This window comes from Eleutherodactylus coqui, chromosome 3 (assembly GCF_035609145.1).
Source record: "Eleutherodactylus coqui strain aEleCoq1 chromosome 3, aEleCoq1.hap1, whole genome shotgun sequence".
NCBI lineage: Eukaryota > Metazoa > Chordata > Amphibia > Anura > Eleutherodactylidae > Eleutherodactylus > Eleutherodactylus coqui.
In genome coordinates, this window is record NC_089839.1 from 238,774,086 (window position 1) to 238,801,291 (window position 27,206).

The 27,206-nt window shown below is 49.2% G+C and overlaps 1 protein-coding gene across 1 annotated transcript in view; it reads left to right on the plus strand.

Moving 5' to 3' along the window:
• Positions 1-27,206, plus strand: part of LOC136620287 (complement factor H-like) — a 197,029-nt gene that overhangs the window by 79,046 nt on the left and 90,777 nt on the right. The window contains exon 5 of the mRNA XM_066594988.1: positions 16,854-17,036. Coding sequence (XP_066451085.1) covers positions 16,854-17,036 — 183 coding nt within the window. The remainder of the gene's footprint in view (positions 1-16,853; positions 17,037-27,206) is intronic.

Below are 27,206 nucleotides of genomic sequence, written 5' to 3' on the forward strand. Positions count from 1 at the left end.
ACAACCTGGTTTGGCTTCAGGCCAAACACTGAGGTGGCATCTGAGGTACTCTGATCTTTAATTCCACCAGTCAGAATGTGGGTTTTGCTGTTGAATTCCAGGGCTATTATTTAGAAAGCAGTCCCAGTTCTCAGGCGGCTTATGCTTTTTAAGACTTGGGCTTGGGCTCGCCTAAGGGCTTGAATAGAAGCATTGTCAGTCTGGGTTGGGGCAGGCAGCATGCTTCAGCATGAGGTACAATGGCAGAGGTTGGGTCAAGAGGAACAGGTTTACTATGGATAATTGGGCCATGGATCAGAGCAGGCAGCCGCAGAATCATGGTCAGTAACACAAGCCACGGTCAGGAGCGGAGACAGGGACATGGTGTCATGACTTGAACCCAGGAGCTCCTGTTCTCCAGGTGGTGGCTCTATATAGTACATTAAATAGTACCATTAAAAAAAACAACTCGTTCTGCAAGAAACAAACCCTCAGACATATATGCCAATGGATAAATAAAAAAAGAGTTACAATTTTTTTTTTTAAATGAGCTATTCAAGCACTGGATAACTTCTGGACAACTCCTCTGCTGAATCCTGTCCTTGCTCCCTGCCCCTGTTCCTGTTTGCGTAATTGGCTCCACCCTGTTCTTTGATTATACTGACTATTTAGGCCTGGCGTTGTACCTCCTTCCCTTGCTAGATTATTGTGCTCTCAGGCCTTAGTCAAGCTCAGCTACCAACTGCTCCTCTCACTACAATTGATGCTTCTATGTACCGACCTGTGTACTGATACTGGCTGTATCATGTGGTACAAATGAGGTTATAAATGTGAGTGTCTGAGAGCAGGAACTAGAGATCCATCTTGTCTACCTGAGTGGGCTAACACTGAGCCGCATGGAAGCACCTTTAGCTTTTATGTATGTGAAGATGGAGGAAGAAGAGTGACATCCCGTAGCATCTGGAAAGTGAATGTGAGAGGAGTGAGTCCCAGCAACAGAGAGAGAGAGCGTGCTTCCCCAGTTCCTACAACAGGCACCTGTTCACACCACAGGCTTTTCCTGTGTGGCTGTCCGTCATTAGGATCACCGCACAAAGGTACTTTATTGGCTAAGCCTTTCTGAATAAGTGTTCTTGCCAGAATGTATGTGGCGTGATCCCAACCCCCTTTCCTCCTCCAGAGTGCTCCCAATCCAGGACCTACAGATAACATGGACTGTAGGGCCATATTTATCCTGTGTATCCTCCCTACCTCTGAGTTATAGCCTGTACCTAATTGAAGTGAATTGTACCTGCATTTCCAGCTTATACAAATTAATTGTTCAAGTAAAGTTATACTGGACCCTAACCGTTCCTAGGGACCCGAGGTACTGCACACAAGTTTCCGTGTTTATTACTCCACTGCATAGAATAACGGTGTGAGGGAACGGTGGCATCACAAGTGATATCTACTACAACTCTCCTCATCCACTTTATTGGCACTGCTTGCCAAAGGAGTGTCGAAGCCGGGCTGCAAAACCTACTCTGGCCTTGGCTATGTTTCGTTCCTTAGGGACCTGAGTCTAGGGTTGCCACCTTTGTCCCGAAAAAATACCGGCCATGGTAAAAAAAGGGTGACTGTCGGTAGCATAGTTTGGGGATGTGGCTTATCGCGGTGTCTACTCGCGAGAATACGCTGCTGACGCCTGCATATAATCTACACATATATAATTATATACGAGATACCTAGGTTACCTCAGCATGGTCCATATCACCATATACAGGATACATACCTCCCCTTTATATAGTGATGCTGATGTAAGGTAGATATGCTCTGTATGTAATTATATGTACAGCTGGTATAACGTATACCACCTAAACATACAAGATTACATGCAGTACATGGTACATACCTCGTATCGCATGTACTGCTCCTTTGCTCTCCTCCTCGGGTCCCGACACTGTCACTTCAGCGCCGGCCGGACATCCATCCTCCTGACCCCCACACATACACAACACCTCTATATCCATTCCTATCCCCACACATCACAAACACACAGCTCAGCTACATCCAACTTGACCCCCAGACATCACACACACAGCTCTGCTACATCATCCTGACCCCCACATACGTTACACACAGCTCCACTCACTCCACCCATCCATCCAGACCCCACAGGCATCCCAGACTTCCAGTCCACCACACTCCCGTCTGACTCCCGGAAGTCTCCCCCCAGGCAGCCAGCAAGCAGCCCCCTCTCCCCCCCCCCCCCCCCCCGTTATCAGACTCTCACCAATCCCCATACACCATCACGAGTCCTGTCCACTATCCACGGACCCGGTCCACACACACACACGACACCAGTAACCACCACCAGAGACCAGACTCACTCACCCACAGTCCTGACTAGGAGTCCAGCGCCACCTGTGGAGTCCCGAATCAGAGACTGAGTTTGTGTGCTCTCGCAGACACTCAGCAGGGGCATCTCATCAGCATAGACTGCTGAATGATGCTGCCCCAGCTCCCCTGAAGTCTATACAGGCCGGTATTTTGTCGCAGCCTGCCACAGACCCCGGGGCCCGACAAAAATACCGGCCTGTAATAGGGCCGGTAAAATAAAAATACCTGCACTGGCCTGGGCAGTAAAAATACCGGCCAGGCCGGTGATTTACCGGTCGGGTGGCAACCCTACCTGAGTCTGGTAAGTGCCACCATGATGAGACAGCACTTATTCCTCCCAGTTCTTCATGTTAGCCAGGTGTCTAGGGTCATCCCTCTTGGGGGTGGCACAACCACCCTCTGCTTTCTATCATTGATATAAAGAAGCTGATCAGATTGGTTTTGACGGAGGCGATCCCTCATAAACCCATGCTGATGTGGAATTGTTTGGCTATTTAGATACTTCTAAATAGCACTCTTCAAATATTTTACTCAAAATAGAAGTTAGACTTACCAGTTTTAGTGCTTCAATACATTCACATTTTACTAGTTTAAATGTTTTCCCTTGGTTGTTTATTGCCCCTTTACATCTTTATTTAGCCACATTGTTTTTCTCCTATTCTTAACCCTGTTATTCCTGTAGGGTATATAACAATCACAATGAGTACTTAAGATGCTTTAAAAAAATTGCCATTAATTTTTATATGTACTCTTCTTTTTGAAGACATTCCCCCAGTCAATAAGGGCATCACTAAGCTGATCAAACTTTGCCTTCCTGAATTTTGTACTTTTGGGGGCCCCTTGACAAAACACCATATTGAAAAATATATTATATTATAGTGACTAGGGGCCCCCTGACCTGCGCGTAATATACTATTGTTGTTTGAAGCAGCTACAATTAACCCCTTGAGTGGTGGGTTTCCTACCACCCTGTCGTGCCCACCAGGGCAGGTTTTTTAAAATGGTCTAATCATTGAATTTCAACTAATTTTGCAGTTGCGTCTCAAGAGCCATAACTTTTTCATTTTTCCATTGACATGGCCATATAAGGGCTTGCTTTTTGCGGGACAAGTTGTGATTTTTTTAAACAGGGGGGAGGAAAAAAAGAAATGGGGAAAAAAGAAAAAAAGGGGCCATGTCATTAAGGGGTTAAATAATGTATTAAATTCCTTCTCTGGGCCATTACGACGCATGGATACCACATGTGTGATTGTATTTTTGATTTTTTACAAAGTAAAGGGAGACAAGTGTTTTTATTATTTTTTTTTATAATTTTTTTACTTTTTTTTAATTTTTTATTTTTTTTTTGTCCCTTTAGGGGACTACACAGGGACCCATCAGGACCCCCTGATCACATTCTGGGGGTCCGATGGTGACAGCCCTTTACATGCTGCAGTGACAGCCCTTTACATGCTGCAGTCACATAGACTGCAGCATGTAGAGGGTTAACACAGCAGAGATCTGAGGTTTTCTCTGTTGGCTGATTCACCAAACAACCAATCAGGTTGCTGGGAATTACCTATTGAGGCAGAAGTGGGTAAGAAAAAGTTAATATGCATGCCGGGACCAGAAAAGAAGCTGAGCTTCCAGGAGGAGGGGGAGGAGGAGGAGGTGGTAAGTATGTGGGTCTCGGGGGGGGGGGGCACTGTGGGGCCGCTGGGAGGTGTCACTGCTGCACTGGGAGGCTGCTGGAGGGTGTCACTGCTGCACTGGGGGGCTGCTGGGGGTGTCACTGCTGCACTGGGGGGCCGCTGGGGGGTGTCACTACTGCACTGGGGGTGTCCCTAATGCACTGGGGGCTTTCACTATTTCCATTTCATGTGGCGGAAATGGGCAGGGCTGTTTCAAAATAGACCGCGTGCAGATTCTGACTACTTTTTGGATGCAGAAATGCTGCAGAATTTTCCACAGTATTTTCCGCTGAGTACATTCTGCGGTATTTCCACATCAAAAAAGCAGTCACAATCTGCACGCTGTCTTTTGTGAAGCGGCCCTGTCCTTTTTAGAACGACGGGGGTAAAATCATACGTCGTGATAAGCCCCGCCCTATGACGTGTTGGCACTTTGCGATAAATAAGTGGGTTTTGGGTTGCAGTTCGGGCACTCGGGCTCTAAAAGGTTCGCCATCACTGCCCTAGGGGTTGAGTTTACTTTGGTGTCTTTCGGAGACAGATGCCATATGAAACTACAAGGACAACCCTGAAAGGAGTTTTATATGAAAATCTTTCTCCCCCACTTGAGCGGGGTTCTTCCTTGTGAAGAAATATGGGTCTCTATCCATTTATTGATTTACCATGGTCTCAGTGCGATGACAGTGCAGAATACAGAAGTAAATGGTTTTTATGGAGGAATAGAACTTTGTTTGTTTTTGCATCCACAGCTGCTGCCACTCATCTTTTTACTTCTGGATTGTTGTGGTGAGGTTTTCGTCCAAAACCTATTTTAAGTGGCGTGCAGACCTACTGGAATTGGGATTCCCTCACCCTATTTGGGTTATTGCCGGTTGTTGCTGTTGTACAAATTGGATATTACGACACTGAAGAATATGTTGCCTCTGCTCTTAATTGTGAATATGTTTGAAAGGATTTAAAGAGCCATGTTTTTTTCACTAAATTCAGCCTAAGGCCGGCTTCACACGAGCGTGACAGGCTCCGCCGTGGAATATTCCGCGGCGAAGCCCGTCACGGCGCTCCCCAGAGACCCCATACTTACCAGCGGAAGATAGCGTGAAGACGCTTCCCCGCCCATCGCCGCCGCGTCATGTGACACGCCCACCGCGTCACATGACGCGGCCGGCCGTGTCACGTGATGCGCTGGCCGCGTCATATGACGCGGCGGCGGTAGGCGGGAAAGCGTTTTCACGCTATCTTCCGCTGTGTTACAGCGGGAGATAGCGTGAACGGACGGCTTCCATTGACTGCAATGGAAGCCGTCAGCGCGTACACCCGCGGCAAATAGAGCATGCCGCGGGTGAGGACGGGAGATTTCCCGGTGCGGAATTCCGCGGTGGAATTCTGCATCGTGAGCATTGTGCTATTAGGTTCAATAGAACCTAATAGCAGCGGGCAACGCAGCGGATTTTCGCCGCGAATTACGCGGCGTAAATCCGTTCGTGGGAAGGAGGCCTAAGGTGCATACAACCTGATTCAGATATGGCAAGTGATGAGTGAAAAACCACAAGTTTTCCATGAGTTCCTTGTCATGCCATTTTGACTCATGCCCAATGCACCTGCTGTATTTCAGCTCTGTACCAGCTCCTACTTCTGGCTTTTATTGTAGTGTAAAAAACACCTAAGAGGGACATATCAAAGCTCTGACTCAATGCACTAGTTCAAAGTTATTGGGGACTGAAGTACAGAATTTAAAAATCCAATAGACCTCGTGTTGCCTCAATTGTAAAATTGTATCGGAAGATTACAACTTACTCCATTGAAATACTTTCTGGACTATTCACTCTATCATCCAATGGACCATTGGGCCCTAGTAAGGGATTGATATCCTTAACCCCGTCCTCTCCATGCAAGTTAGACACTTTCTGTCTTCTTCCATAAATTACTGTGAATGCAAAGAAATTTTTCTTCTCATTCCTGATCTTCACTTCACCCATTCTCCTCGGACTTTGAGGGCCTCTTGCTGCTCTCCATAACTGCGAATGTCCTGTGGGATGTGGGGATTTATACACAGAACGTACCGGGACTACAGGCGTTGGTGGGTCAGCCACCTTGTGAGGCTTCCCGCCTGCGCCAAGTAGGTCCCCCGTATTTACTCCTTTTCACTTTCTCTGTTGGCTCTCTTTTGATACCTCTCACGTGCTATCCTATATATCTATAGAAACATCTGACTAAAAGACCTAAAAATACAGAAGCAACAAGCTTTGTGCCAGTTTCAAAACTTTTTGCCACAACCGTAATTTAAACAAACTTCTGGCATAAATTATATATGAATGTGACAATCCAGGGCAGCCACGCCCTCTTCCCACAAGCCATACCCCTTTTATGTTAAATTGATGCATAGGATAAAAAAGTTGTAAACATTTAGCGCAAGCAAGGCTTGTGCAAATTTTGTGACTTTTCTAGACCAGAAACTGGTGAAGAATACTTTATGAATGTCCCCCTATGTACTTGGCCTTTCTGTTTGTTAAAAATTAACTTACATGTTTCTAAGTAGAGGACATTGCATTCTTTATTTCTCCACTAAATTAGCTAAAACAATGACTATTTATGCAGGAATAAATTGCTTTGCTAAAGTTAAGTTGTTTTTTTTAATGCAATGCTTAGGTAATAGAGATGAGCGAACGTACTCGTCCGAGCTTGATGCTCGGGCGAATATTAGGGTGTTCGGGATGCTCGTTACTCGTAACGAGTACCACGCGATATTCGGGTTACTTTCACTTTCATCTCTGAGACGTTAGCGCGCTTTTCTAGCCAATTGAAAGACAGAGAAGGCATTACAACTTCCCCCTGTGATGTTCAAGCCCTATACCACCCCCCTGCTGTGAGTGGCTGGGGAGATCAGGTGTCACCTGAGTATAAAAGTCGGCCCCTCCCGCGGCTCGCCTCAGATGCGTTGTGAGTCACTTGTGACAGAGATCAGGGATAGTGGTATCATGTTGGAGCTGCTGTAGGGAGAGTGTTAGGAGTTAGTGTAGGCTTCAAGAACCCCAACGGTCCTTCTTAGGGCCACATCTAACAGTGTGCAGTACTGTGGAGGCTGCCTTTTGCAGTGGTGCACATTTTTTTTTTTTCCAAATCGACCGTGCAGAGCATTGCGCCCTGCAGTAATACTACAGGGACAGAAGTGGTGGTTAGGCAGGGAGAGTGTTAGGAGTTAGTGTAGGCTTCAAGAACCCCAACGGTCCTTCTTAGGGCCACATCTAACAGTGTGCAGTACTGTGGAGGCTGCCTTTTGCAGTGGTGCACTTTTTTTTTTTTCCAAATCGGCCGTGCAGAGCATTGCGCCCTGCAGTAATACTCCAGGGACAGAATTGTGTAGGCAGGGCCAGAAGACATATTTTATTGATTGAATATAGGCAGTGGGCCTTTCCTTTAAAAAAAAAAGGGCAAAAATTCTATTTGGCCTGCCTCTGACAGTCCTCAGCGTTCTGGGTACGTGTGTGCTGGGTGGAAAACGTAAAAAAAATCATACGCAGCCAGCTAAGTTTAACAGCAGGCTTGCGCCAATTTATTTCCTGGCTGGGAAATCACCGCTCTGCTGCAGTTAATAACAGTGCAACACTGCAGTTCTGTGACACACAGCAGGGCCACACAACACATTTATTAATTGATTGAATATAGTCAGTGGGCCTTTCCTTTAAAAAAAAAAGGGCAACTATTCTATTTGGCCTGCAGGCTTGCGCCAATTTATTTCCTGGCTGGGAAATCACCGCTCTGCTGTAGTTAATAACAGTGCAACACTGCAGTTCTATGACACACTGCTGGGCCACAACACATTTATTATTGATTGAATATAGGCAGTGGGCCTTTCCTTTAAAAAAAAAGGGCAAAAATTCTATTTGGCCTGCCTCTGACAGTCCTCAGCGTTCTGGGTACGTGTGTGCTGGGTGGAGAACTTAAACAAAAATCATACGCAGCCAGCTAAGTTTAACAGCAGGCTTGTGCCAATTTATTTTCTGGCTGGGAAATCAAATCACTGGTAATACAGCATGCTGAGGGGTAGGGATAGGCCTAGAGGACGTGGACGCGGCCGAGGACGCGGAGGTCCAAGTCAGGGTGTGGGCACAGGCCGAACTCCTGATCCAGGTGTGTCGCAGCCGACTGCTGCGCGATTAGGAGAGAGGCACGTTTCTGGCATCCCCACATTCATCGCACAATTAATGGGTCCACGCGGGAGACCTTTATTAGAAAATGAGCAGTGTGAGCAGGTCCTGTCGTGGATGGCAGAAAGTGCTTCGAGCAACCTATCGTCCACCCACAGTTCTGCGCCGTCCAGTGCTGCAAATCCGAATCCTCTGGCTGCTGCTCCACCTTCCTCCCAGCCTCCTCACTCCACTACAATGACACATGCTCAGGAGCGGGAAGACTCCCAGGAACTGTTCTCGGGCCCCTGGTCAGATTGGGCAGCAGTGGTTCCTCTCCCACCAGAGGAATTTATCGTCACTGATGCCCAACCATTGGAAAGTTCCCGGGGTCCGGGGGATGAGGCTGGGGACTTCCGGCAACTGTCTCAAGACCTTTCAGTGGGTGAGGAGGACAATGACGATGAGACACAGTTGTCTATCGGTGAGGTAGTAGTAAGGGCAGTAAGTCTGAGGGAGGAGCGCACAGAGGATTCTGAGGAAGAGCAGCAGGACGATGAGGTGACTGACCCCACCTGGTTTGCAACGCCTACTCAGGACAGGTCTTCAGAGGGGGAGGCAAGGGCAGCAGCAGGGCAGGTTGCAAGAGGCAGTGCGGTGTCCAGGGGTAGAGGCAGGGCCAGACCGAATAATCCACCAACTGTTTCCCAAAGCGCCCCCTCGCGCCATGCCCCCCTGCAGAGGTCAAGGTGCTCTAAGGTCTGGCAGTTTTTCACAGAGACGCCTGGCGACCGACGAACAGTGCTGTGCAACCTTTGTCGCGCCAAGATCAGCCGGGGAGCCACCACCAACAGCCTCACCACCACCAGCATGCGCAGACATATGATGGCCAAGCACCCCACAAGGTGGGACGAAGGCCGTTCACCGCCTCCGGTTTGCACCGCTGCCTCTCCCCCTCTGCCCCAACCTGCCACTGAGATCCAACCCCCTCTCAGGACACAGGCACTACCGTCTCCTGGCCTGCACCCACACCCTCACCTCCGCTGTCCTCGGCCCCATCCAGCAATGTCTCGTCCAGCCGTCACTAGCACAAGTGTTTGAGCGCAAGCGCAAGTACGCCGCCAAGCACCCGCACGCTCAAGCGTTAACCGTCCACATAGCCAAATTTATCAGCCTTGAGATGCTGCTGTATAGGGTTGTGGAAACGGAGTCCTTCAAAAGTATGATGGCGGCGGCGGCCCCGCGCTACTCAGTTCCCAGTCGCCACTACTTTTCCCGATGTGCCATCCCAGCCCTGCACGACCACGTCTCCCGCAACATTGTACGCGCCCTCACCAACGCGGTTACTGCCAAGGTCCACTTAACAACGGACACGCGGACAAGCACAGGCGGGCAGAGCCACTACATCTCCCTGACGGCACATTGGGTGAATTTAGTGGAGGCTGGGACAGAGTCAGAGCCTGGGACCGCTCACGTCCTACCCACCCCCAGAATTGCGGGCCCCAGCTCGGTGGTGGTATCTTCGGCGGTGTATGCTTCCTCCACTAAAGCACCCTCCTCCTCCTCCTCCTCCGCAACCTCTGTCTCGCAATCTAGATGTGTCAGCAGCAGCAGGACGTCGCCAGCAGTCGGTGTCGCGCGGCGTGGCAGCACAGCGGTGGGCAAGTGTCAGCAGGCCGTGCTGAAACTACTCAGCTTAGGAGATAGGAGGCACACGGCTTACAAACTGCTGCAGGGTCTAACAGAGCAGACTGACCGTTGACTTGCGCCGCTGAGCCTCCAACCGGGCATGGTCGTGTGTGACAACGGGCGTAACCTCGTGGCGGCTCTGTAGCTCGGCAGCCTCACGCACGTGCCATGCCTGGCCCACATCTTTAATTTGGTGGTTCAGCGCTTTCTGAAAAGCTACCCACGCTTGTCAGACCTGCTCGGAAAGGTGCGCCGCCTCTGCGCACATTTCCGCAAGTCCCACACGGACGCTGCCACCCTGCGCACCCTGCAACATCGGTTTAATCTGCCAGTGCACCAACTGCTGTGCGACGTGCCCACACGGTGGAACTCTACGCTCCACATGTTGGCCAGGCTCTATGAGCAGCGTAGAACTATAGTGGAATACCAACTCCAACATGGGCGGCGCAGTGGGAGTCAGCCTCCTCAATTATTTTCAGAAGAGTGGGCCTGGTTGACAGACATCTGCCAGGTCCTTGGAAAGTTTGAGGAGTCTACCCAGGTGGTGAGCGGCGATGCTGCAATCATTAGCGTCACCATTCCTCTGCTATGCCTCTTGAGAAGTTCCCTGCAAAGCATAAAGGCAGATGCTTTGCGCTCGGAAACGGAGGCGGGGGAAAACAGTATGTCGCGGGATTGTCAGAGCACCCTCCTGTCTATATCTCAGCGCGTTGAGGAGGAGGAGGAGGAGGAGCATGAGGAGCATGAGGAGGAGGGGGAAGAGACAGCTTGGCCCACTGCTGACGGTACCCATGCTGCTTGCCTATCATCCTTTCAGCGTGTATGGCCTGAGGAGGAAGACGAGGAGGAGGAGGAGGAGGATCCTGAAAGTGATCTTCCTAGTGAAGACAGCCATGTGTTGCGTACAGGTACCCTGGCACACATGGCTGACTTCATGTTAGGATGCCTTTCTCGTGACCCTCGCGTTGCACGCATTCTGGCCACTACGGATTACTGGGTGTACACACTGCTCGACCCACGGTATAAGGAGAACCTTTCCACTCTCATTCCCGAAGAGGAAAGGGGTTCGAGAGTGTTGCTATACCACAGGACCCTGGCGGACAAGCTGATGGTAAAATTCCCATCTGACAGCGCTAGTGGCAGAAGCCGCAGTTCCAAGGGCCAGGTAGCAGGGGAGGTGCGGAGATCGAGCAGCATGTACAGCACAGGCAGTGCAACACTCTTTCAGGCCCTGGACAGCTTTATGGCTCCCCACCAAGACTGTGTCACCGCTCCCCAGTCAAGGCTGAGTCGGCGGAGGCACTGTAAGGGAGGGAGTACATAGCCGATCGTACGACCGTCCTCCGTGACGCCTCTGCCACCTACAACTACTGGGTGTCGAAGCTGGACACGTGGCCTGAACTTGCGCTGTATGCCCTGGAGGTGCTTGCTTGTCCTACGGCTAGCGTCTTGTCGGAGAGGGTGTTTAGTGCGGCTGGGGGAATCATCACAGATAAGCGTACCCGCCTGTCAACCGACAGTGCCGACAGGCTTACACTCATCAAGATGAACAAAGCCTGGAGCTGCACACATGGGCATAGCAATGGGGAACCTATGTGCCACACACTATTCATTCTGTCAAGGTGTCTGCATGCCCCAGTCAGACCGCGTTTTTTTATAAATACAGCCAGGTACAACGGAATTCCGTGTGCACCCACAGCATGGGTGGCTCCCTGGAACCCACCGGCTGTACATAAATGTATCCCATTGCAGTGCCCTGGACAGCAGAGCTAACGTCAGATTAAATGCAGGTGGGCTTCGGCCCACACAGCATGCCCCAACCGGACCAGGGTTTTTAATTCATAGACACAGGCAGGTACAACTCCCTATTGTGAAGTCCCTGTGGACCGACAGCATGGGTGGCTCCCTGGAACCCACCGGCGGTACATAAATATATCCCATTGCATTGCCCATCACAGCTGAGGTAATAATGTCATGTTTAATGCAAGTGGGCTTCGGCCCACACTGCATGCCCCAGTCAGACTGGGGTTCTTTAGAAGTGGACAGATGCAGTTACAACTCCCTGTGGACCCACGGCATGGGTGGCTCCCTGGAACACACCGGCGGTACATAAACATATCCCATTGCAGTGCCCAACACAGCTGATGTTACGTCAGTTGTAATGCAGGAGGTCTAAAAATTAATTGGATTACACTGTAGGCGAGGGCCCCCAAAAATTGCTGTACCAACAGTACTAATGTACCTGAGAAAAATTGCCCATGCCCAACCAAGAGGGCAGGTGAAACCCATTAAAGGGGTTGTCCCGCGGCAGCAAGTGGGTCTATACACTTCTGTATGGCCATAATAATGCACTTTGTAATATACATTGTGCATTAATTATGAGCCATACAGAAGTTATAAAAAGTTTTATACTTACCTGCTCCATTGCTGGCGTCCTCGTCTCCATGGTGCCGACTAATTTTCGCCCTCCGATGGCCAAATTAGCCGCGCTTGCGCAGTCCGGGTCTTCTGCAGTCTTCTATGGAGCCGCTCGTGCAGAATGCAGGCTCCGTGTAGCTCCGCCCCGTCACGTGCCGATTCCAGCCAATCAGGAGGCTGGAATCGGCAATGGACCGCACAGAAGAGCTGCGGTCCACGGAGACAGAGGATCCCGGCGGCCATCTTCAGCGGTAAGTATTGAAGTCACCGGTGCGCGGGGATTAAGGTAAGCGCTCCGGTAAGCTTTCTTTACCTCCCTGCATCGGGGTTGTCTCGCGCCGACCGGGGGGGGGGGGGGGTTTGAAAAAAAAAAAACCCGTTTCGGCGCGGGACAACCTCTTTAATCGCTTTGGTTAATGTGGTTTAATTGGTAACTAGGCCTGGAGGCAGCCCAGTAAAGATAAAAATTGGTTGAGGTGAAAGTTGCAACGCTTTAATGAGCATTGAAACGTATAAACATTGTTTAGAAAAATTATATGACTGAGCCTTGTGGGCCTAAGAAAAATTGCCCGTTTGGCGTGATTATGTGAGGTTTCAGGAGGAGGAGCAGGCGGAGGAGGATGAATATTATACACAGATAGATGAAGCAAAAAGGTCCCCGTTTTGGATGGTGATAGAGAACGATGCTTCCATCCGCGGGTGCAGCCTACGTATTGTTTAGGTATCGCTGCTGTCCGCTGGTGGAGAAGAGAAGTCTGGGGAAATCCAGGCTTTGTTCATCTTGATGAGTGTAAGCCTGTCGGCACTGTCGGTTGACAGGTGGGTACGCTTATCCGTGATGATTCCCCCAGCCACACTAAACACACTCTCTGACAAGTCGTTAGCCGCAGGACAAGCAAGCACCTCCAGGGCATACAGTGCGAATTCAGGCCACGTGTCCAGCTTCGACACCCAGTAGTTGTAGAGGGCAGAGGCGCCACCAAGGACGGTCGTGCGATCGGCTACGTACTCCCTCACCATCCTTTTACAGTGCTCCCGCCAACTCAGCCTTGACTGGGGACCGGTGACAGTCTTGCAGGGGAGCCATAAAGCTGGCAAAAGCCTTGGATAATGTTCCCCTGCCTTCGCTGTACATGCTGCCTGATCTCTGCGCCTCCCTTGCTACCTGGGCCGCGGAAATGCGCCTTCGGCCACTAGCTCTGTCGGATGGGAATTTTACCATCAGTTTGTCCACCAGCACCCTTGGGTATAGCAACACTCTCGAACCCCTTTCCTCTTCGGGAATGAGAGTGGAAAGGCTCTCCTTATACCGTGGGTCGAGCAGTGTGTACACCCAGTAATCCGTAGTGGCCAGAATGCGTGTAACGCGAGGGTCACGAGAAAGGCATCCTAACATGAAGTCAGCCATGTGTGCCAGGGTACCTGTACGCAACACATGGCTGTCCTCACTCGGAAGATCACTTTCAGGATCCTCCTCCTCCTCCTCCTCTGGCCATACACGCTGAAAGGATGACAGGCAAGCAGCATCTGTACCCTCAGCAGTGGGCCAAGCTGTCTCTTCCCCCTTCTCGTCATGCTCCTCCCCCTCCTCCTCCTCCTCCTCTAGCCATACACGCTGAAAGGATGACAGGCAAGCAGCATGTGTACCATCAGCAGTGGCCAAGCTGTCTCTTCCCCCTCCTCCTCATGCTCCTCCCCCTCCTCCTCCTCCTCCTCCTCTGGCCATACACGCTGAAAGGATGACAGGCAAGCAGCATGTGTACCCTCAGCAGTGGGCCAAGCTGTCTCTTCCCCCTCCTCCTCATGCTCCTCCCACTCCTCCTCAACGCGCTGAGATAAAGACATGAGGGTGCTCTGACTATCCAGTGACATACTGTCTTCCCCCGCCTCCGTTTCCGATTGCAAAGCGTCTGCCTTTATGCTTTGCAGGGAACTTCTCAAGAGGCATAGAAGAGGAATGGTGATGCTAATGATTGCAGCATCCCCGCTCAGCATCTGGGTAGACTCCTCAAAGTTTCCAAGGACCTGGCAGATGGCTGCCAACCAGGCCCACTCTTCTGTAAATAATTGAGGAGGCTGACTTCCACTACGCCGCCCATGTTGGAGTTGGTATTCCGCAATAGCTGTACGCTGCCCATAGAGCCTGGCCAACATGTGGAGCGTAGAGTTCCACTGTGTGGGCACGTCGCACAGCAGTCGGTGCACTGGCAGATTAAACCGATGTTGCAGGGTCCGCAGGGTGGCAGCGTCCGTGTGGGAGTTGCGGAAATGTGCGCAGAGCTGGCGCACCTTTCCGAGCAGGTCTGACAAGTGTGGGTAGCTTTTCAGAAAGCGCTGAACCACCAAATTAAAGACAAGGGCCAGGCATGGCACGTGCGTGAGGCTGCCGAGCTGCAGAGCCGCCACGAGGTTACGTCCGTTGTCACACACGACCATGCCCGGTTGGAGGCTCAGCGGCGCAAGCCAGCGGTCGGTCTGCTCTGTCAGACCCTGCAGCAGTTCGTGGGCCATCTGACTCTTCTCTCCTAAGCTGAGTAGTTTCAGCACGGCCTGCTGACGCTTGCCCACTGCTGTGCTGCCATGCCGCGCGACACCGACTGCTGGCAACGTGCTGCTGCTGACACATCTTGATTGCGAGACAGAGGTTGCGTAGGAGGAGGAGGAGGGTGGTTTAGTGGAGGAAGCATACACCGCCACATATACCACCACCGAGCTAGGGCACGCAATTCGGGGGGTGGGTAGGACGTGAGCGGTCCCAGGCTCTGACTCTGTCCCAGCCTGTACTAAATTCACCCAATGTGCCGTCAGGGAGATATAGTGGCCCTGCCCGCCTGTACTTGTCCACGTGTCTGTTGTTAAGTGGACCTTGGCAGTAACCACGTTGGTGAGGGCGCGTACAATGTTGCGGTAGACGTGGTCGTGCAGGCCTGGGACGGCACGTCGGGAAAAGTAGTGGCGACTGGGAACCGAGTAGCGTGGGGCCGCTGCCGCCATCATGCTTTTGAAAGCCTCCGTTTCCACAAGCCTATACAGCAGCATCTCCAGACTGATCAATTTGGCAATGTGCATGTTTAACGCTTGAGCGTGCGGGTGCGTGGCGGCGTACTTGCGCTCGAGCTCAAACAGTGGCGCTAGCGATGTCTGGACGCTGCGCTGAGAGACATTGCTGGATGGGGCCGAGGACAGCGGAGGTGAGGGTGTGGGTGCAGGCCAGGAGACGGTAGTGCCTGTGTCCTCAGAGGGGGGTTGGATCTCAGTGGCAGGTTGGGGCACAGGGGGAGTGGCAGTGGTGCAAACCGGAGGCGGTGAACGGCCTTCGTCCCACCTTGTGGGGTGCTTGGCCATCATATGCCTGCGCATGCTGGTAGTGGTGCCTCCCCAGCTAATCTTGGCGCGACAAAGGTTGCACACCACTGTTCGTCGGTCGTCAGGCGTCTCTGTGAAAAAATGCCACACTGTAGAGCACCTTGACCTCTGCAGGGTGGCATGGCGCGAGGGGGCGCTTTGGGAAACAGTTGGTGGATTATTCGGTCTGGCTCTGCCTCTACCCCTGGCCACCGCACTGGCTCGGCCTGTGCCCACACCCTGACTTGGGCCTCCGCGTCCTCGCCCGCGTCCACGTCCTCTAGGCCTACCCCTACCCCTCAGCATGCTGTATTACCAGTAGTGCAGAAACACAACGCTGTAATTAAATGTGCCGCTTATTGGCCTGTGGTTGGAGGCTGACTTCGCTTACGGAATGCCAGGAAATAATTTTGCGCAAGCCTGCTGTACACTTAGCTGGCTGCATATGATTTTGTAGAACTACTACACCCAGCACAGACCCAGAACACTGAGCCCAGTCACAGGCAGGCCAAATGGATTTTTTGCCCCAAATTTTTTTGCAAAGGCCCACTGCCTATATTCAATCAATATGTCTTCTGTCCCTGCCTACACACTTCTGTCCCTGGAGTATTACTGCAGGGCGCAATGCTCTGCACGGCCGATATACCAAAAAAAAAAAAAATGTGCAACACTGCAAAAAGCAGCCTCCACAGCACTGCACACGGTTAGATGTGGCCCTAAGAAGGACCGTTGGGGTTCTTGAAGCCTAAAATACTCCTAATATTCTCCCTATAGCAGCTCCACTAAGATAGCACTTTCCTTAACGTATGTCAGAGCGCATCTGTGGCGAGCCGCGGGAGGGGCCGATTTTTATACTCGGTTGACACCTGTTCTCGCCAGCCACTCACTGCAGGGGGGTGGTATAGGGCTTGAACGTCGCAGGGGGAAGTTGTAATGCCTTCCCTGTCTTTCAATTGGCCAGAAAAGCGCGCTAACGTCTCAGAGATGAAAGTGAAAGTAATCCGAACATCGCGTGGTAGTCGTTACGAGTAATGAGCATCTCGAACATGCTAATACTCGAACGAGTATCAAGCTCGGACGAGTACGTTCGCTCATCTCTAATGTTCATTTAATCAATGATTGTTTTTGTCCTCTCAGTCATACCAACGATTCTCTCCAGCTACCTTTGAATCTTCTTAGGTTTAAGGTGTTGTTAAACCTCTTTGCACATTGTACCTGATGGTTCTGTTCTTACTTTTTGTTTCTGCAGGTAAAAGATGTGACAAACCTGACATAAAAAATGGATATCCTGAAAGATATCACTACTTTCCAAAAGACCCTGGACAATCCATATATTATCGCTGTGAGGATAAGTTTCTGACACCTAAGGAAGTATACTGGGAATCTATCACCTGCACTGAAGCTGGATGGAATCCTGAACCAAGATGTTTACGTAAGATACTTATAATCAGTTATAAAAACGGTCCGATAATTGAAAATATCTTTGATTTTAATGTGTTTTAGGGCACATTCAAAGAATACATATGATTCTTTGCACTTTTGATACCTTTTAATAGCTAAATACTTTGTGCCTGCTTAGGCTGCTTTTAGACGTCACCGCTAGCTCGTTTGCTCTTGTGCAGGCAGATTCATCATTGGCTTGTTCAATGAGAGTCGCTCAGTACAGTTTAGTCTTTCACATTAGCTAATATTAACCCCTTAATTACATGGCCTATTTTGGCATTGAGGACCAAGCGATTTTTGGTATTTTTCCATCTCCAGTTTTCAAAAGCCATAACTTTTTTATTTTTCCGTTGACGCAGCCTTATAAGGGCTTGTTTTTTGCGTGGCGAGCTGTAGTTTTAATCGGTGCCACTTTTGGGTACATAGACTATATCGTAAAACTTTTATTATTTTTTTTATGATAACAGGGAGAGAAAACGCATCAATTCTGCCATAGATTTTTTTTTTCAGCGTTAATCATGCAGCATACATAACACACAAATTTTTTTTCTGCGGGTTGTTACTGTTACAACGATACCAAAATTCTTATATTTTTTTAGATTTTTACTAGAGATGAGCGAGCACCAAAATGCTCGGGTGCTCGTTACTCGGGATGAAATTTTCGCAATGCTCGAGGGTTCGTTTCGAGTAACGAACCCCATTGAAGTCAATGGGCGACCCGAGCATTCTTGTATATCGCCAATGCTCGCTAAGGTTTTCGTTTGTGAAAATCTGGGCAATTCAAGAATGTGATGGGAACTACACAAAAACGGATAGGGCAGGCGAGGGGCTACATGTTGGGCTGCATCTCAAGTTCACAGGTCCCACTATTAAGCCACAATAGCGGCAAGAGTGGGCCTCCCCCCCCCCCCCCCGCACTGTCAGCGTAAAGATCGTTCTCCTCTGCCATAGCTGTTATTCAATGGGCAAACGATGTTTGCCCATTGAATTCAATGGAGCCAGCAATACAGCAGGTTCCACTGAAAGCAATGGGCTGGAAAAAAAACTAAAGGTGCAGAGGGACACAAACCTGCCTCACATCAGCTCCTTCTCCACTGGGATAAAGCACCACAAACTGTACACATCTAGTATCCCAAGAGAGCTTAATATAAGAGCGTCTGAAACAGCACATTAAAGGAGACCTCTTAAGCATAACAGCTATTTCTACCAGTCAACAGTGACAATATGCTTTCTCCTTATACCTACTAACATAAAACAAAGAAAACACGAGGGGCGGAGCCTGCCGCGGAGCAAGATGGCCGCTTAAGTCGGGAGCTCCCTCCACATGGCGCCCTAGAGGGTTTATTTAACCTGCTAATAGACGCAAACAATGAGGAGAACAACGAAGGAGAGGGCCGGAGACCTAGCCTGCACACCCCGATCGGCGAAAAACCAAACAGGCATGCAGCGCTTCCTGAAGGAGCGCGGCTCCCGCTCCCTACACCCGTCTGTCAAGATGGCGCCGGCGGCAGAAGCTGCTGCATCTACCAGTAAGGCGGGAGGAGGAGAGATCTCCTCAGATGAAGAGGATGATAGTGGGGTCTCGAGGGGATTCATTAAGGGAGCTGCTGGCTAATGCTTTGAACCCCATAGTCGCTGACCTTGCCGAAATCAAGGAAGATCTTAAGCTGATGGGGTGCAGAGTGGAGGAGCTGGAGTCTGTGATGGCCACCGTTTCCTCACATGCGATCGCATTAGAGAAAGTTTTAAGGGAACATCACGATAGCATAAACCGAGCTCTCATATCACAAGAGGATCTTGAGAACCGAAACAGGAGGTGTAACCTGAGGTTCAAGAGCCTGCCTGAGTCCTGGGCTACCGATTCACTTACAAAGGTAGCCTCTGAAATCTTTCAACAGCTATTAGGCTCTGAGAGAGCCGCATCAATAAAAATAGAGAGAATACATAGGTCTCTGAGACCGCCACCTGCGCCCACTGAGCCCCCCCCCCCCCCCCCCCCGTGACGTCATATGCAAATTGCTTGCTTTCCAGGACACTGCTCTGATTCTTAAAACAGCAAGAGCTTGCAAGGAACTTAAATACGGGGGAACGCACTTTCAAATCTTCCAAGATCTCTCGCCTACTACTCTGGCGAAGCGCCGGTTACTTCGCCCGCTCCTTGAAGCATTAAGAGCAAAGAACATTCGCTATTCTTGGTTGTTCCCTTTCGGCATCAATATAGCGGGTAAGGGAAGGAGGCTGCTAGTTCGCTCCCCAGAGGATTTACAGAGCTGCTGGGAACATCTGGAACTCGAGCCGATAGATTTGCCCTCCTGGATGCCTCTCCCTGAATTTCCTACATTACCGCGATTAACACTACCTGAGCCGTGGCAGGTGGCAAGCAACCCTAAATCGCTGAAAACAAAAAAGAAAAGGGCGAAAGAACCCACTGCTACTCTGGACACCTGATAACATAAGACGGTGCAGTATTTTTTTTTTTTTTCTCTTTATGGTGGTCCAGCGGACCTAGTTTTAGAATGATCCCGAGAGGATGCTGGAGGACTTTCCCACTGGATGCATCCTCCTTGGCGACGTTGGTTGTTTCCACAGTCGGGACTCTTCTTTTTCCTTTTTCACCTTCTCTGTGGTTTTTGCAGACGGGTGATGCAATTCAGTGTTATGTTTGATATATATTACCTTAGAGTGATTTGAGTAATCATATGCTATGCTGTACTCCGGCCTACAAACTGATTCTCCTCTAAAAGTTAAAGACGTGTACTGATCTAAGTTATAAGTTTTGGTTTTTTAGACCCAAGGGGCGCCAGACGGATCAGGCTGATTTCATTGTTGCCTACGCCTCAGTGTTGGAGGCCTAGACAACTCGCCCCCCCCCCCTCCTATCTTACCCCCAGTCTCCCGGGGTTGGTTTGATCCGGGGTCCGAGGCCAGGACCGCCGACCCGGGGGATAGTTTTACAACACATCTACGAATCTCCCTGATACGTATTTATTGTTATTATTATTGTCTGTCTTATCCCTCTTGTCTTTCCCTACGTCTCTTTCCCTACCTCCCCCTATTTCCCTATCCATCACCTGATACTGCTACGCCGACAATCTAATAAACTTAAGGATTCGTATAGGATATTAGAGATTAACGTTTTTCTCGCTGTCTTTCCCCTTTCACGCTGGAACAGAGAAAGAGAAATAATCGACTCTCTGGTGGATGAGGTAACCCGAATCCCCACACTAAATGTGAACGGCCTTAATTCCCCGGCTAAAAGACATCACATTGCGGTACTTCTGAACAGGTATGGATCGGGGGTTGTTATCTTGCAGGAGACCCACTTCAGGGGAGATAGGTGCCTGTCCTTACCGGGCAAACAGTTCCCACTTGCATATCACAATACGCACCCATCGTCTGCTTCAAAGGGTGTTACCATCTTGCTACAAAAATCTCTCACCTTTACCTGTGAGGGACGCTACGCGGACGAGGAAGGCAGGGTTCTGTTTCTGAGGGGTGTCCTTAATAACAATAAAGTCACTCTAGCAAATATTTACGCCCCAAACACTAACCAGGTACCATGGATGGTGAAACAGATGGAGGCTTTAAGACAGTTTGCCAGCGGCCAGGTAATAATGGGAGGAGATCTTAACCTCACGATGTGCCCCCTATTAGACTCTTCGGAGGGCAAATCTCGAATTTCTCAAAGAAAGCTGAACAAATTGAAATGCGCTATGGTAGAGGCCGATGTAGTGGACGGATGGAGAAGCTTTAATCCAGATATTAAAGACTACACATTTTTCTCGGGGGTTCACTCCTCCTTCCAGCGCCTGGATTATATCTTGATATCTTCCTCCCTGTTACAACATGTAGCAAGCGCGACTATTGACCCTATCTTGATTACGGATCATGCGCCGGTCCATTTAAACCTACGCCTACCTCCCCTATCCCCCAGAGAGTGGCGGTGAAGGCTCAACCCCTCCCTCTTAGATAATGAGGAGGAGAGGAGACAGTTGAAGATTGCATTAGAGGAATATTTCCAGATAAACAAATCAGAGGAACTGTCGGCTCCTCTGGTATGGGAGGCCCATAAGGCATTCGTTAGAGGTCTTCTAATCGCTGCGGGATCCAGAGCAAAAAAGACAGCAAAAGGAAATAGACGATAAACTCCGGCAAATCGCTAAATTAGAGCGAGTTTCTAAGCTCTCGATCAGCAAGACCTCTCTGGAGGAATTAACTGTGCTCCGAAAGGAACTTAAGCTCATATTGGAGTCTAAATTTAATAAAAAACATCTATATTTAAAACACATCACGTACGCTCAGGGCAACAGAGGGAGTAGATACACGTCTAATCTCATCAAAAAGGCTAAGTCCAGGAATCACATAAAGTGCATCAAAACCTCTTGCGGCCAACTGGTATCTTCCACAACCGAAATAGCGAACGAATTCCGCAGCTTTTACTCCTCCCTCTACAATCTCAGAGAACCCCTAACTCCAGAGGCTTCTATAAATGCTAAGGAGCAGATTAATAACTTCCTTAGAGACTTAGATCTCCCAAAAATAGAAGAGGAGGACTTAGAGGCATTCATGGCTCCGGTTACGGAACAAGAAATAGAGGACCTTATAAACACTTCCCCACCTGGAAAAAGCCCAGGTCCTGATGGTCTGTCACTCACTTATTTTAAAACATTCAAAAGTACTATCCTCCCCCATTTAACGGGACTCTTTAATGCACTACTGCAAGGTACCCCTCTCCCGAGACAGGCACAGGAGGCGCACATTACTTTAGTATACAAAGAAAATAAGGACCCCGAATCCTGCGGCAGCTAACGCCCAATCTCTCTGATAAACCTCGATATGAAATTATGGGCGAAAACCCTAACGAAAAGAATAGAAAAAGTTATCACTAAACTGATTAACTTTGAACAGTCGGGGTTCGTCAGGGGTAGAGAGGGAAGGGACGGGTTTTTTTCTGCCGGCTCCACGCTGCTAGATATGCCCAAAGAAATAACATCCCCTTAGCTTTTGTGGGTACAGATGCGGAAAAAGCGTTTGACCGCATAAACTGGGTCTACATGGAACAGGTCCTACTGCACTTCAACTTTCCTCCTAAGTTCGTCACAGCGATCTTCTCCCTCTACGCCTCGCCGCATGCCAGGCTTAAAATTAATGAATCCCTCTCCTCCCCATTCAACATAAATAATGGTACGAGACAGGGATGTCCCCTGTCCCCCTCACTTTTCATACTTGCCCTCGAACCCTTCCTCCAAAAAATTAGAATGGACCCCCTGATACAGGGCCTGAGAGTAGGAGGAAGGACCCTCTCTGCGTCCGCATACGCAGACGATATAACATTCCTAATAACGAACCCCGAGACAGGCCTTCCTCACCTAGTACGGCTACTGGAGGATTTTGGGGAGATATCTAATTTCAAGATCAACCTGTCCAAATCGACGGCACTAAATATTTCCATCCCACCCAATAGATTTAAAGCGATTAAGATCAACTCTCCCTTTACCTGGGCCGACTCGTCTATTGATTACTTGGGTATCAAAATAACTAAAAAAGCAGAAGATTTATATGCAACAAATTTCGCTCCCTTGTTAGGAAAGATTAAGAACCTAGTGAGATCCTATGACCTCCCCTTCATATCCTGGTTAGGCAGAAAAAAATGTATTAAAAGCCTACATCATTCCCATTATACTTTATAAAATCAGATTACTCCCAGTGTTTATTCCTTCAAGCTTTTTCAAATCTCTGCATACCATCTTCACAAGATATCTGTGGAGAGGAGGACGGCCGAGGCTGGCGCATTGTCTGTTAGTTAAGAGGCGCTCGGAGGGGGGAGTGGACCTTCCATGCCCCAAACAGTTTTATATGGCCGCACAACTGAACCTTTGGCTGGAACTGACGAGCCCAATTAGGGACCCCCTGCTCCAGTCCTTAGCTATAGGAGCTTATGGCCCCCACCTGGTGGAGGAACTATGGGTCCCGTGCGGGAAACACAAGAGGAAACAAAAAGTTAATCCCCTTACAAAGGGATTACTGGAGACATGGGCTACCTTGGGGGCAAAGTTAGCCCCAGACCCTTCCCCATGTGCACCCCTATCTGCATTACACAGGTATATGGGTCTTTCTTTGGACCCATATACAGCAAGAATATGGAAGCCGTTGGCAGGCAAAAGAATCCAAGACGTAGTAGACCTAGCACACAAATTCCCTCTTTCATCGCTGGAGGACCTACTACCTGGTTATCCTCTATCCTTCCTTACCTCGACGCACTTATTGAAAGTTATTAACAACTTTCTAAAAGACCACAAAACCACCAGACCTCTAACAGCGCTGGAGAAAACTTTAGCGGGAAGCAATGCCCAAACCAGAAAGGTTTCTTACATTCGGAACCACTTCGTCTCCCCCCCAGTGGAGACAAGTCCTGCCTTCCTTGTTTCGTGGGAAAGGGAATTTCACATCTCCTTAACCCCAAGTGAGACCAGACTCATTCTGAAGACCGCTTTTGGTCTGTCACCATGCGTTACCTCACAGGAAACTCACTACAAGCTGTTAGCAAGATGGTACAGAACCCCGCAGTGGCTGCACGATCATAAACTAACCACACATGATTTATGCTGGAGGTGCGAGAAGGCTACTGGGTCCTTCCTCCATATTTGGTGGGAGTGCTCGGTTTTAACTAAATTTTGGAGAGAGGTGGAGGAGGTGTTGAAGCAGATCTCTCCGGGACTTATTCTCTCCCCTGAGGTGGTTCTCCTGTGGAGACCGACTCCCGCATTCCACCCACTGCGGAATAAATTGACCGCCTTGCTGTTAGACTCTGCAAAAGCCCTGATACCGTTAAAATGGAAACAGAGAGACCCACCTACACTAACTCAATGGCGTGATAGAGTAGATACCCTTGCGAATTTAGAGGAGCTCTCGGCTTGGTCTAGAGGGACACATGACAAATTTATAGATACGTGGATTCCCTGGAAAGCGATTGTCTGGCAGCGGAACCTTCAGGTGATCGGGTAATCTCATCTACAGAGCTATGATCCATAAACTAAGTACAATGCGCAAACATCATCATAGCCGACGCTGTATAGGGATCTTTTCCGCGCAGTTCCCTTAGGGGATATATATATATATATATATATATATACACACATATACATATATATATATACATATATACACACATATATATATATATACACACACACATATATATATATATATATATATATACATACATATACACACACACACACACACACCGGGCTCCATCGCCTCCCATATACTTATCCCTGGACCAGTTTGATCGAAGAGACGTGAAGGATACTTAAGATATCCCCCTCCCGGCCGTTCCCCCCCCCCCCAAGACCTCTTACCTATGTCTTCTCCCCCCCCCCCCCCCCGTTCCCCATCGTTGTCCCTCCCCCATCCCTCATGTTTATTTGTAGAGATGTTTTAAAAGCCCTGTTGGTGGCGAGATGGGAAAAATACATTACTCTATACGTATATAGAACCCCCTTGCATGTTGCCAGGGAAGTTTGGAGTGGTCCCCGTGACTGGGAGGATTATCACCACAGCTTACCTTAAGCGATTTTTCGTAAGTCATTGGTGGGGTTTCCTAAGCCGCGAGGGCTATGTTATAGTTATTTAGTATGGATTCAAGACAAAGATTGTAACCCATCTCAATGACTGACGTGTTATTGTTATTGTTGTTATATATTTAAAATGTAATAAAATCTGATTTACAAAAAAAAAAAAAAAGCAATGGGCTGCCGGCGATCGCAGGATGAATTGTCGGGAAGGGCTTAAATGTATAAGCCCTTCCCTGCAATTCATCCAGAAATGTGTTACAATAAAAATATATACCGGCGTATAAGGCGACGGGGCGTATAAGACGACCCCCCAACTGTCACCTTATACGCCGGCAATACAGTGGAGCAAAGAATAAAAATCATTACTCACTTCTTCTGACGTTCTGCGGCACTGCTGCAGGCTGTCCCTCCCTCCTGGTACATTATTTTACCCCTTAATGACGTGCCCCCCCCCTTTTTTCCTCCCCCCTTTTAAAAAATTGTAACTCCTTTATTGACGTCGTTGTATGCAGGCTTGGTTTTTGCGGGACGAGTTGTATTTTTCAATGGTGCCATTTAAAGTACCATATAATGTACTAAAAAACTTTAAAAAAATTCTAAGTGGAACAAAAAAATGACATTCCACAATCTTTCAGTGCGTTTTGTTGCTACAGCACACAAACTGCAACAAAAATGACATGAAAGCTTTATTCTATGGGTCAATACGATTACTACGATATCAAACTTGTATAGTTTTTTTTTGTTGTTGTAGTACTTGATAGAGATGAGCAAGCACCGAAATGCTCGGGTGCTCGGTACTCGAGTCCAGCTCTTCGCAATGCTCAAGAGGTCATTTTGAGTAACAAACCCCATTGAAGTCAATAGGGGACTTGAGGATTTTTGTATGGGACTGATGCTCCGCATAGGGGATGGTTTGTAAAACACCAGAAAACCTCAGAAAGTGATGGAAACACCACAGAAATGGATAGGGAACGGCAGGGGCAGCATGCATGACTGAGGCTCCCAGGTCCGACTATTAAGCCAAAATGGGGGCAAGAGCCTGGCGGTCATCCCCCTAACAGTTTACTTGGGACAGATAAGCAGCAAGGCATATGCGCTGGCACATCTTAGCTAAGCACCACACTAGCTGCAACCAAGGACAATCACTGCCTGCGGGTGACACCGTTGCCTTTTCTCCTGGGTTACATACTGGCATTGCTGTCCAATCCCCTGCACAACCATGCATCCATAGCGCACACAAAATTTTTCCTGCGCAGCGTCCAGGTGGCCTCATGCCACATGCTCGCTTCATAGCCACACCACCCTCATGTCGATTAATAAGTGTCTGCAATGAGGAGGAACCGGAGACACACACTGCACAGGGTTGGCAGGGTAAGGCAGAGACCCTCTTTAAAAGTGTTGGCGATAGCCCCCAATGCTGATGAGAATTGATGATAAATTAACTTAGGATCATCATTCCAATCCCGTGCCATCTCCGTCACAAAATTGTCAGAAGCCGCAAATGTGGGCATAAAGGGGACTCTGGAGCCAGCACTTCTACACATCTCCACAATGCAGCAGCACGTACTAACACCAAAGATTGGTTTGAAGCAAGAGGTGTCGCAAAAGTAGCCACCACAGGTATACAGTGACCCTGTGAAAGTCTCATGAAATCACTAAAGCTTCCTGTGAATGCTCAAATCCAGTATCTCGGATAACTGTGGTAATTTGTAGCACGAGAGATAATACATGCTGACCAATACTGATCCCCAGACCCCAAGCAGAGGAGGAGGAGGAGGCATAATAAGCTCAAAACCATGACCGAGGTAGGACCCGCAATACTCTGTGGAAGCATGTGAGCGGGCCCTGGGTCAGGCTCGGTCCCAGCCTCCACCTTGTGTGACCGAAGATGCCGTGAGTTACATAGCAATGGGAAATTCATGTGTCCCCACACAATTCATTCTGTGTAGGTGTCAGATAGCTGAACACCGCAATGGGAAAGCCTTCTGCGCCCTACCCAAGTCATTCAGTATATTTGTGTCAGATAGCTAAAACACCGCAATGGGATATCTTTGTGCACCCACAGCATAGGCGAGCCCATGAGACCCAAGGAAAGTATGAAACATGAAACAATTACAGTGCCCAAACATAGCAGAGTTTCACCCCGCCCAGGACCTCAGCCTCTGCACACACCCTCAGCAATCGTGGGCATAAAGCGGACTGGGATGCTAGTAGAGCTGTGAATGTCTCATTAAATCATTTATGGTTGCTTTCATCGCTCCAAAGACTGGATGAACCACAAAAAAGTTCCACAGGCCAAAACTGGCGCAGTTGCATCCCCCCAGGACTTTGGCCTTTGCCAACACCCTCAGTAATTGTGGGCAGAAAGCGAACTTGGATGCTAGTACAGCTGTGAATGGCTCCTTAATTCAGTTACGCTTCTTTAGATTGGTCTAACCCAGTGTCTCAGATAACTGTGGTAACACGAGAGCAAATACATGTTGCCCAGCGCTGATCCCCTGACCCCAAGCAGGAGGAAGAGGTGGCACTCTGCACCTTACCCACATCATTCATTGTATTTGTGCCAGATAGCTAAAACACTG